The sequence below is a fragment of the Gaeumannomyces tritici genome, assembly GCF_000145635.1.
Source record: "Gaeumannomyces tritici R3-111a-1 unplaced genomic scaffold supercont2.6, whole genome shotgun sequence".
Lineage (NCBI taxonomy): Eukaryota > Fungi > Ascomycota > Sordariomycetes > Magnaporthales > Magnaporthaceae > Gaeumannomyces > Gaeumannomyces tritici.
In genome coordinates this window covers 2,359,939-2,369,749 of record NW_008804550.1, presented here as the reverse complement: position 1 = coordinate 2,369,749, position 9,811 = coordinate 2,359,939, and the positions used below count along the sequence as shown (strand labels likewise).

Sequence of the window (9,811 nt, the reverse complement as noted above, 5' to 3'; positions counted from 1 at the left end):
ACCGCTAAATTTTTTCCCCACCCAAACTCTACCTTTCCCAACATAATTGCACCAGCACCAAAGCCAAACAATATGCCCGCGCCGCATTCTACACCTAAAAAAACACGCGTTCAAGGAATTTGTAATTATCTTGATGCAAAAGGCACTACTTATAGCCACAATAACGTTTTTCGCTTTTTATAAATGCAAAGGGTAAAATGACTGCAGATTGAATGGGCTCTTTTTTTTGTGGTGGTGGGGAATAAATTGCGGTCCGGACTTTTTTTTGGGCAGGGTGCGTGTGTATGCGCGCCCAAGGAACCCCGACCCGAGTCAAGAAGGCCCAGAGCTCGGATCATCTTGCGACCAGGACGGGCGCTTGCCGCTTGCCGTGGGCCAGCCCCTCCAACCTCAGAGAGCACAAAGACGAACCGAAAAAAAAGCAAGCATGGCTTCATCACCGGCGCAAAATGCATTGTCCTTTGAGAAGCCGCAATCACAACGCCATCACACCAGCCCAATATACACCCCGGCATATCGGGCTTCTTCGGGGATACGACAGGTAATTTGACAATGAGGTCCCGGGACGAAGCAGCCATCTGCCTGCCTAGGTGTGCCTGCCATCTATTCCCTCGCCTTGACTCTCTGCTTGAGAAATGGCAAAAAACACAAGTCGGAACAGCCCCATGTCGTGACCCATGTCTGGCGCGGGAAGGATTGAGGAGTTCAATGCCAACAGCGTCGGCAACAAGGGCAGGGGAGCAAGGATGGACAGCTCCGTCCATAAGGAAGGGGGGGCCAACGCTGACATGACGGCAACCTCACCGGGTGAACCCCCTGTCCTTTTATCTGATCTTGCAAGATTTTCCCCTTCTCAAGAACAATCATCCCGGCCCCAAGCTGAAGAGACGACGGCGACTGCGGGGGGCGAGAGGCCGAAATGCCTATCGTGCTACCTAAGCTGGGTGTCATGCTACCCTGGCTCCCCTGGTCTGGGCCGGGTCCATCACGGCAAGCCACTGCGACAGCACAACCTCGTCTCTTTTTGGTCACATCACACCTTGGGGACGGGCAGATAGGCAGGCCGCTGACCAGGCTGGGCAATGTTTTCCGTCGTTGTCTCTGGGGCCTCGTCGCGAGTTCATGCACCAACTTTCATGCCAAGCATCAGCCCGACGCTTGGACCTCGGCCTGTCAAACGAGATTTGACGTTCCCGCCGTCTTCGAGTTGGGCTCGAGGACAGCGGCATATTGTCCCGGGCGGAGAGAGGCTCGAGAGGCTCGGGAGGCTTGTCGATGCGGCGTTGCTCCCGTGACGCCGGCCGCAGTTAGTCCAATCAGCCCCAGGCCTAGTCTGACGTCTATCGCATCGCAACCCGCGCGGGAAACCGTTGATCCGTCGCATCGAATCTACCACTGGCTACACCACTTGCAGCTGCGTTGCGCCCCTTCTCCTCTTTGTGGTCTTTCCTCTTCCGTCCGTTTCTCTTCCCGAGCGTGGTGCTCGTTTGTCCTTTTTCGCGGGCGCCAGCGAGGGCAAGACCCAATCCCGCAGCAGAGCACAACTCAAGGTCCCCGGCATCGCATAATCCAGGCCATCCCAAAAAGGGAAACCCGCACCATATCCATAATCATCACATTGCATTATGGGTTTCTTTTCTTCCCCCACCGTCTTCATCACACTATCACGGCGCCCTGCAGATGTTAGCTCGGACGCTTTCCCCACGCTCCCCGAGCGAATCAACACACCTTCCGAGCCTGTCGTTCAGCTCCCCGGCGGTGCTTGGGCGAGGAAGGATGGGAAACAGCCAAGCCGTCGCTACGAAATTCTGGTCGAGGCTGATGTGACGACCGGGAAATCCATTGGCGAAAGCGCGTCCATGGTGGGTGCGCCACAGCAACCCCATCGAGGTATCTATACTTATCCACCAACCATTACGCTCTCGCACGTATCAACACACGGCACACGATGCTCATATTTCACATGGCCTATTGCCGTACCTGACCTACATCGCGCGTGCCTACAAGTCCATCAAGCCATACAGGTCGCTCCGCGCAGGCCTGCCAGACGGTCTGGGGGGGTTGTAACATGGGCCCTATCACCTCATGTGTTCCACATGTCGCGGCTTGGGGTCATGCATCCATGTGCCACTGTGTATCCCACAAACGGGCCCACGCTCTCGTGACGGTCACGGGATGAGCACACATGGCACACATGGCACATGAGGAACAATGGAGAATGGCATTTTGCACCAACCAACAAAGCCACCAACGCACAGGGGACCAGCACGCAGCCACAAATCAAGCCGCTAATGGCTCGCTCCCCGCCGCCATGCCGGCGCCTCCGTTGCGGGACCGACGCGCCCCCGAAAGGTTGCCCGGCTCGGTGTGCCCAGGCTAGCTAGCCTAGTGGCGGCTTCGAGACCATGCGCGGATCTATTTTCGGCCGGACTGTTTCCACCGGCGAATGAGAAGTCACTGGCAGTCACTGGCAGTCACATCTTGTGGGGACGGTCGAGTAGATAGACCAACGTTCCATTCTGGAAGAATGACAGATGTGCGCGTGTGTGTATGCGCGTGTGTGTATGCTCGTTTGTGGGACTGCGACTGCGATTGCGACTGCGACTGCGACTGCTCCCACGGCCAGCCCGCCATTCGGAAGACAGAAGCGAGCTGTAACTAGTCGTTTCCGGCCGAGGCCAGACGGACTGTAGCATCATTCCCGGCTAGGTCGCATGCGAACATCGGCCACTGTCATATCTTGGCCAAGAGAATGGAACCCCCGCGGCCACACAAGGGTCCGTATCCGGTGCCTCGCGGCTCGTAATCGGGTGCATTAGCCAAAGCATATATGTACGAGATTGATGTCTTGCACCACCCGGGGACCCAATAGAGCGCCCTCCTGCGCTGCTGCCCTTCAAGTTTGGGTGGTTTGAGGGGGGGTTGCAGTGCACGGGTTCGCTTCACAGGCGAGGACAAATCATGGGCTGCAGGCGGCCGGTACCCGCGTCGATTGGCTCGCCCAGATAGGGGCCAAGCCACAGCAGCTGCCATCCAACCCATCCGAGCAGTATAGGCCGGTGGACGAATGGGCGGCGCAGAAGCCTGCAAGCCCAGCACACCGAGTTGAGTGGCCCGTCGTCCCGACTGGCTCGATGAGCGGGGGGGGAGGGAGCATTGTCGGAGCGTGTGGCCAGAGTATAGCACGGCCGGCATTGATGCGCGCAACACAAAGGAAAGCGGGGAGAAGAGGGAAGAAAAAAAAAGGCGCGTTCTAAGTGAAACGACGTCAAAACCGGCGATGCGCGGGATGGATAGGAAGAAAAAGAACAAAAAAGGCAGACGAGGCGAAAAAAAAAAAGGCATCAACCCATCGCCAGGCACAAAAAGGTCCAAGGCTACCCTGAATACATTACCACACCCACCTGTGCCCGCGCCCCAAGATAGGCACATGCTGGTTGTGAAGCCGTGCCTTTTTTGCGAGAGGGGTGCGCGAGCCTGGACCTGGGCTGTCTGGTTGATGGAAAGGCACGCGCAATGTTTCCCAAATGCAAAGGATGCAGTCCCCAAACCTGCGCATAATGGACGTGTTGACATTTTGGAGGAACCCTTTTGGGCATATCTTTTTTTTTTTTTTTTTGGTTGTGCCAGGCCCCCTCCTCCTCCTCCTCCTCCTCTGATCTGGGTTCCCTCATCAGATAAATGATATCTGGTTGGAACGGCGACGAGCGGCGAATAGATGCTAGGCATCACGACGCGGTTGCCTCTTTGGGCGGCGGCGCGCGGGCTGGGTGTGTGTGTGTGTGTGTGTGTTTGTGTGTGTGTGCACCAGGTATGTGCCGCAGTGCCGATGGCGGACGTCCAGAGGCGTGATAGAGAGATGAAAGCAAAAGACACAGGAGCGGCTTGTGGCTTTCTCTCGGCGATTGATCTGCCAGTAGCAAGGGGGCAAAACTGTCGAGGCCGCGTGCTTACTGTCTTCTTTCCACCGCCCTTCTCGTGCTATCATCATCCCTTGCATCTCGCCATATGCGCCCTCCCGGGTTGGCAAGCAGCCACCCAACCACAACGCCCACTGGCCATCATCCTCCTCCTCCCCCGTCCCTTGTCGTGCCCAATCCTTTCCCAACCACCCCCACCCCGGGAGTCCGGACTCCTCGCCCCGGTGATCTTTGATCGCGCAAGGTGAGAGGGGCTTTGTGGGAACGGAAAGGACGTCGAGATGCCCCACGGTGTGTGGCCTGGCGAGCTAGGCATTGGCCCGGGCCCAGCGGTGTGATATCGTATCCCTCACCCTCCCCGGAAGATGGTGCTGGCGGATGTGCCATGCGAGATTGAAAGTGTGTGACGGCAGTGATAAGGGGTAGGTAGTGGTGATGGCCGTGCCGTGGCTGCTGCTGCCCTGGCAACGCAACGCACACGATCCTATCAGGCCGCGAGCTTGCGGTCTGGAATACGTCTCTTGTCGCGGGACCAAAATGTGATTTGGGAAACCCCCCTCCATTCATGCATGGTCCCCCCCGTGCGAAAGCTGCGATGGCCTCCTCCTGTCGTGAGCATAGCAAGGAGGACTTGTCGGATGCCAAAGTGGAGATGGCAATGTGACTGATGGGGGGGACGGTGCCAGCGGCGGATGGCTGGCTGGATGAGCGGGTGCTCTATCGACGGTCGAAGAGGCCCCTTCTGCTGGGACTGTAGGCAAAGCGCCCGCGCTATCCACTACCGAAGAGGCCCTTCTTCTGCTTGGGGCCGTAGGCAGAGAGAGTGCTACTCTGTCGACGGTTGGTTGGAGAGGCCCTTCTGCCGCGGCCGCGGGTAGAGCGATGCGCTATCCGCGATCCCAAGAGGTCCATCTGTTTTGGGGCCGCAGACAGAGTGTTACTCTACACAACGTCTGGGGAGAGACACTTCTGCCGCGGTCGCAGGTAGAGCGCTGCTCTAACACACGGTCGGGATGGGGTCCTTCCTGCTTGGACCGTAGGCAGAGCGCTGTGACAGCCCTATCCACGCCCGAAGAGAGAGGCCTTTTGGCGGGGCAACAGGCAGAGAGAGTGTCGCTCTATCCACGGTCGAAGAGACCCCTCTGCTTAGACCGCAGGCAGAGCGCCGGCCTACCCACGTCCGAAAAGGCACTTTTTGCCGCGGCCACAGGTAGAGGGCGCTGTTCCACCCACGCCCGAAGCCGTCTTTCTACATGGATAACAGGCAGAGCGTTGCCCTATCCACACCAGAAGAGTCCTCTTATCCGAAGTCCTGCGGGCAGCCTACCAACAAGCCCGTATGGGAGAAGATGGGGAGAAGATGGGGAGAAGATGGGGAGAAGATGGGGAGATGGAGGGGAAGGGTCGCGAGGGTACACGGGCAGCCTGGTATGGGAGATCTGCTTCCTTTGCGTCTGGGCTGGTGACCCCCATCTCAGGCACTGCATTTCCGGATCGTCTTGGTTCACACCCCCTGTGGCGAGGACAAGACGAGCCCCAAGCCCCCCCGAGATGCGCAAGGCATGTCTGGAGGGAGACACAGTTTAGGAGAGAAAACGGACATGGGTGAGTTGGTGGCACTCTGAGCTCGGCTCTCTGCCCGACATGGCAGATGCTCCTCCCGAGACACTCCTCCCGAGCAAGACCGGCATCCCTTAAAGTAGACTTGGGGGTCATTAGTAAGAAGGCGGTCTAGAGACGGAGAAGCAGAGCAGAGCAGAGCAGAGCAGAGTGGATGGCATGTGTGCGAGAACGCAACCCGTGCCCCCTCCCCAGCTCCGGCTTCCCGGCGAGGGCTGGAAAGAAGACCGATCCTCCCTCCGGAACCGCTACGGCCGCCGCCCCGCCCCGATCCCCCCCACTCGGGTGGAATCGGACAACAAAGAGGGAGGGGCGGGTTGGTGCCCCCGTCAGAATGGTCCCGGTAACGGCCAAAAGGGGGCGCTGGCCCCCGCGATGGTCCGGAGGGACGAAGTGAGGCGGGGTGGAGGGGGCGAAGAGGTGGGGAGGGAAGGGCGAGGGAAAAAAAAGCAAAGCAAAGCCCGCTTGAAGACCCGGAAGCCTGTAAACGTCGTGCTGGGGGGCGCTGGCAAGGCTTGGCTCTGGGAGTGACTCCCTTCGCTCGCCCCCAGCATCACCCGTGGCGTGTGGTCTCGTCGCCCCAGTATCGTCCGTGGCGTGCGGTTCCTGGTGTGTGGTTCCTGGCAAGCCCTGCCCCGAGGTATCTGCCTGTCTGCCTGCCTGCCTAGCTGCAGTCATAATCGTTGGGCGTGGATGCGCCTTCGGTGGGAAGCGTCCACGTCGTGTTCGCATAGGCGGTGTGCAGCTGGGGCAAGTGCGTGGACGGGGGGTGAAAAAGAAAGGTAAAGGCATCCCAGTATGTAAAGCCAGCAGGCAAGACATGTCGTGTCACAGGGGGTTGTCACGTTTGATCGTAGGGCCAAGATATGGGTTTTGGTTTGTGTGCGTGTGGAATAATATTGATGGTAATAATGTCAGGCTTGTGTGAAAAGAAAACGCTGCTATGCTAAAATAAAACTACTTAAAGATTTTGGGGTATCATGCGCTTGCCAATGATGTTGCTAAAATGATTCCAGGCTCTGAGGGCGTTTCGCCTTTGCCAAAAGGAGAGAAAAAAACAATGCTGATGGGACGATACCGTCCATGGTGAAGATCCCTGTCCCAAAAATAAAACATGTCCAGAATGTGTTCCCGCGGATTCCACGGCGCCAAAAAAAAAAGCCCTGAAACGGGGTTTTTAAATGGCGGGGCGGCCGTCCGATGCCAAAACAAAGCTGCAGATACTGGTATAGTAGAACAGAATAAGGAAAGGAAGCCAAGAAGATGCTTTTGTATGTCCGTTCCAGAACCCCATAACCGAAAAGATGCCCAGTAACCATTCCCGCATAAGGGTGTGGTGATGATATGTAATAGTAACAGTGAAAGGAAAAGATTGTTTGGATGATAGCGATGACTCTTTCGTTGAAAGGAAAGTGCACACCTGGGGTATGAGGGGTGTGCACGTGTTGTGACGTGGCGGCGGGGATGGGGTGAGTAAAATAAAAAATAAAAAAGTCACCGCCAAAAACCCTGCCCCTCAAAGTGTGAGGAGGTGAAAGCCCGACCAGGCTGGCCCACAGCGCGATTTATGCTGTGGTTGGGTTTCTGCGGCCCGATGTGGTTGTTGTAGTGTTTTGCCCGACACCGCGCATGTGTAGGATAGAATCTCATGACCCCACCCCGTGGTAGGCCGAGAGGTGTCAAGAGGGACTCGGCATGGGGAGAATTGCCGAGGAGGGCGATTAGATTGGAAGGAGATGGTAGAATGGCCGAGTTGGTTGGAACTTGTTGAGTGCTTGCATGCGCTCACGTGTGTCCGAGGTGGATGCGATAAGGTGTGTGTGGGGGGTCGCGGAATGTCTCGGGCGCCAAGGATGGAGGGTCAAACCCGAGGGCGGCCGATGCACAAGCATGTGTGCGGCAGCGGGTGGTGGGTTGAAAAAGAAATGACCGGAGAACCGGGATGGAATGGATTGAAAATAAAGAACAGGTAAAAAAAAAAAAAAGCAAAATGCGCCCATCGGGGTGTCATCGCCGGATGACAGGACGGTGTCGTAAAAAAGGGGTATCATAGAAGAGGATGGTTGGATTATTAAGACTGGATTGGAGGAAACACGAGTTAGCAAATGTCCGCGACAGGAATGCAGCCCAGTGAGGGCGCACAATGCGACGGTGGGGTTTAGTCAGCTTACATTGAATGGGTGGTTGTGGTAGAGCTCCACCGCGCGCGGCGCAAAAGGATGCGACAAAGGTGAGAGGAGGAGCGCAGGCGGCAGCGGGCCGAGGTGCACTTGGTTGATAGCCTCTGCAACGTTGCCGTCGCTTCCTTCACTCGGCGATGGGGGCCATCATGGCGGCTGTGCCCTTGGCCTTGGGGCTGCTCTTCTTGGAGCCCGCGGAGGGGCGGCGCTGGCGCTGCTTCATGGCGGCGCGGCGCCTGTCCCTCTCCTCGACGGCCTGGCGCATGGCCTCGAGCTGGTAGGCGCGCATCTGCTGCCTACGGGCCTCGAGGCGAGCCTCGTCGGCCTCGGCGGCGGCGGGCGCGTCAAAGTAGTCGTAGCGGTCGCTGCTAGTGTTGTTGTTGCTGGGCAGGCGGCCGGGGATGGGAGAGCCGGCCGAGGACGAGCCGCTGCTGGAGACGCTGCGGGCATCGTCGTCAAAGACATCGGGCGAGGACGGGAAGAGATCCTCGTCGGACAGGAACGAGGTCGCGCGCTCCTCGCCACGCTCAGACTCGGAGAGCGAGGACCGGCGCGGCCAAGAGGGGAAGGCGCAGCTGGTGTCGGAGAAGTGGTGCTGCGGCCTCGACAGATAGCTGCCGGCGCCAATCTCCATGGGCGCCGACGTGGAGGAGTAAGAGCCGTATGGGGAGTACATGGCTGCTGATGTGTGTGTATGTGTGAGGAGGATGTGTGAGAGTATGAGTGATGCGATGTGCTGCAGTGAGCAACAGGCTTTGTTGTTGTGAAACCTCTTTGATGGACTTGGACACTATCGTCAAGTCGGAGTAGTGTGCAAGGGGGACCGGTTCCCTTTTATTCAGTTTGCTTGGTATTCGGGCTGAGCCTCGTTGTGTGGGCTTCAGGGCTGCACCTTAATGACGTGGCGAGGCCTGTCCGTGTTGGCGACAATTAGGTGTGTGCAGGTCGGGCCCGTATGCAAGTGCGAGTACGGGGTATTCTGTGTGCTTTTTTTTATGGAGCCTCGATGAGCAAAAAGTCGAGGCGGTCTGGAAGACAACACAGGGAAAGCCAGGCGGTCTCGGCTCGGCTGCGCGCTGCTTGGTGTGGGTGGGGAGGCTCCTCGCTGGTTGCGGCTACGGGATAGGCAACGCCTTGTGATGCGAGATAGGATGCGTCACCGGGGTACAGAGGTGCGCAAAGCAGGATTCCTATGGCTCTTGTCGATGGAAGAGCTCGTGGCGGTGATGTGTCTGGCTGGGCAGTAATAATGTCGGGCGCGATGTTGGCATGATGTAAAGGAAGGGGAAGGGAAGGGGGAAAGCCCCAGATGGAGAACGAGGGCGAGAGGCACGGGCAGTGTTATAATCGTGAGTCAACCCCATCGCCAACGAGGGCGTGGACGAGGGCGTGGGTGGTGCACGGAGGCACCAGGCAAGCGAAGGAGAAGGGCCCAGGGCGGAACAGAAGGGAAATCAGCATCCCTGCCTTGCCCATCCCTTGTATCCCTTGTACTCGGTCAGGACGGAGTACACAGGTCGCCGGGCCCCCACGCCCCTCTGCCCCGGCCCAAGGGCATGTTGCAAGGGCCGAAAAGTGACAAAGTGTAATCCACCGCTACTTTTTCCGTCCTTTGATTTCTCACCCACGTTTCTTTTGTTGGAAGCCTGGGCCCTTGTCGGTCTGTTGCTCTGTGCTGACCGCCTCTCCCTGTCCGCCCTTTTTGGTTGGCTGGTGCGGCACACCCGCTCGCCAATACCTACACGCCCCCTCCCCCCCCTGCTCTGCCGCCCACTGGGCACACACGCACCCCCTCCCCCCTGGCGCCTACACCCGTTGGTCCATTTTCGCTCAATCTGTCGTGGGGAAAAGGAAGCCCAGCCAGTGGCTGCCCTAGCCGGGGTTGGGGAAGCAAGCAGCCCTCTCCCGGACTTCCTCGCTCAGACCTCTGGAATCCACCAGCAAGGAGGCGAGCCCCCGAGCCCAGCGCCGGCGCACCGCCTGTTCGTTACCTGGTAGACAGGCAGCCCCAGCGGCCACGGTCGCTGAAAACGCCCCCCCCCCCCCCAACGCCTCACTCTTCACTCCCCGCAAACGAAGCGCCAGGCACGC

At 58.4% G+C, this 9,811-nt stretch overlaps 2 protein-coding genes across 2 annotated transcripts; both read right to left on the bottom strand.

The window, feature by feature from the left end:
* Positions 1–1,984: 1,984 nt before the first annotated feature.
* GGTG_11168 (hypothetical protein) lies at positions 1,985–5,296 on the bottom strand. Its single transcript, XM_009229048.1, has one exon. The coding sequence runs from the start codon at positions 3,727–3,729 to the stop codon at positions 2,734–2,736; it is 996 nt and encodes a 331-aa protein (XP_009227312.1). The 5' UTR covers positions 3,730–5,296; the 3' UTR covers positions 1,985–2,733.
* A 1,075-nt stretch (positions 5,297–6,371) lies between these two features.
* On the bottom strand, positions 6,372–8,559 carry GGTG_11167 (hypothetical protein). The gene is made up of 2 exons (XM_009229047.1): positions 7,712–8,559; positions 6,372–7,617 (listed from the first exon to the last, which is right to left on the bottom strand). Exon 1 carries the CDS (start codon positions 8,394–8,396, stop codon positions 7,848–7,850), a length of 549 nt encoding a protein of 182 aa, XP_009227311.1. The 5' UTR covers positions 8,397–8,559; the 3' UTR covers positions 6,372–7,617; positions 7,712–7,847.
* Positions 8,560–9,811: the final 1,252 nt, after the last annotated feature.

Coding starts and splice junctions, on each gene's coding strand:
- GGTG_11167 (XM_009229047.1), bottom strand. CDS start 8,396: ATGTACTCCCCATACGGCTCTTACTCCTCCACGTCGGCGCCCATGGAG.
- GGTG_11168 (XM_009229048.1), bottom strand. CDS start 3,729: ATGCCTAGCATCTATTCGCCGCTCGTCGCCGTTCCAACCAGATATCAT.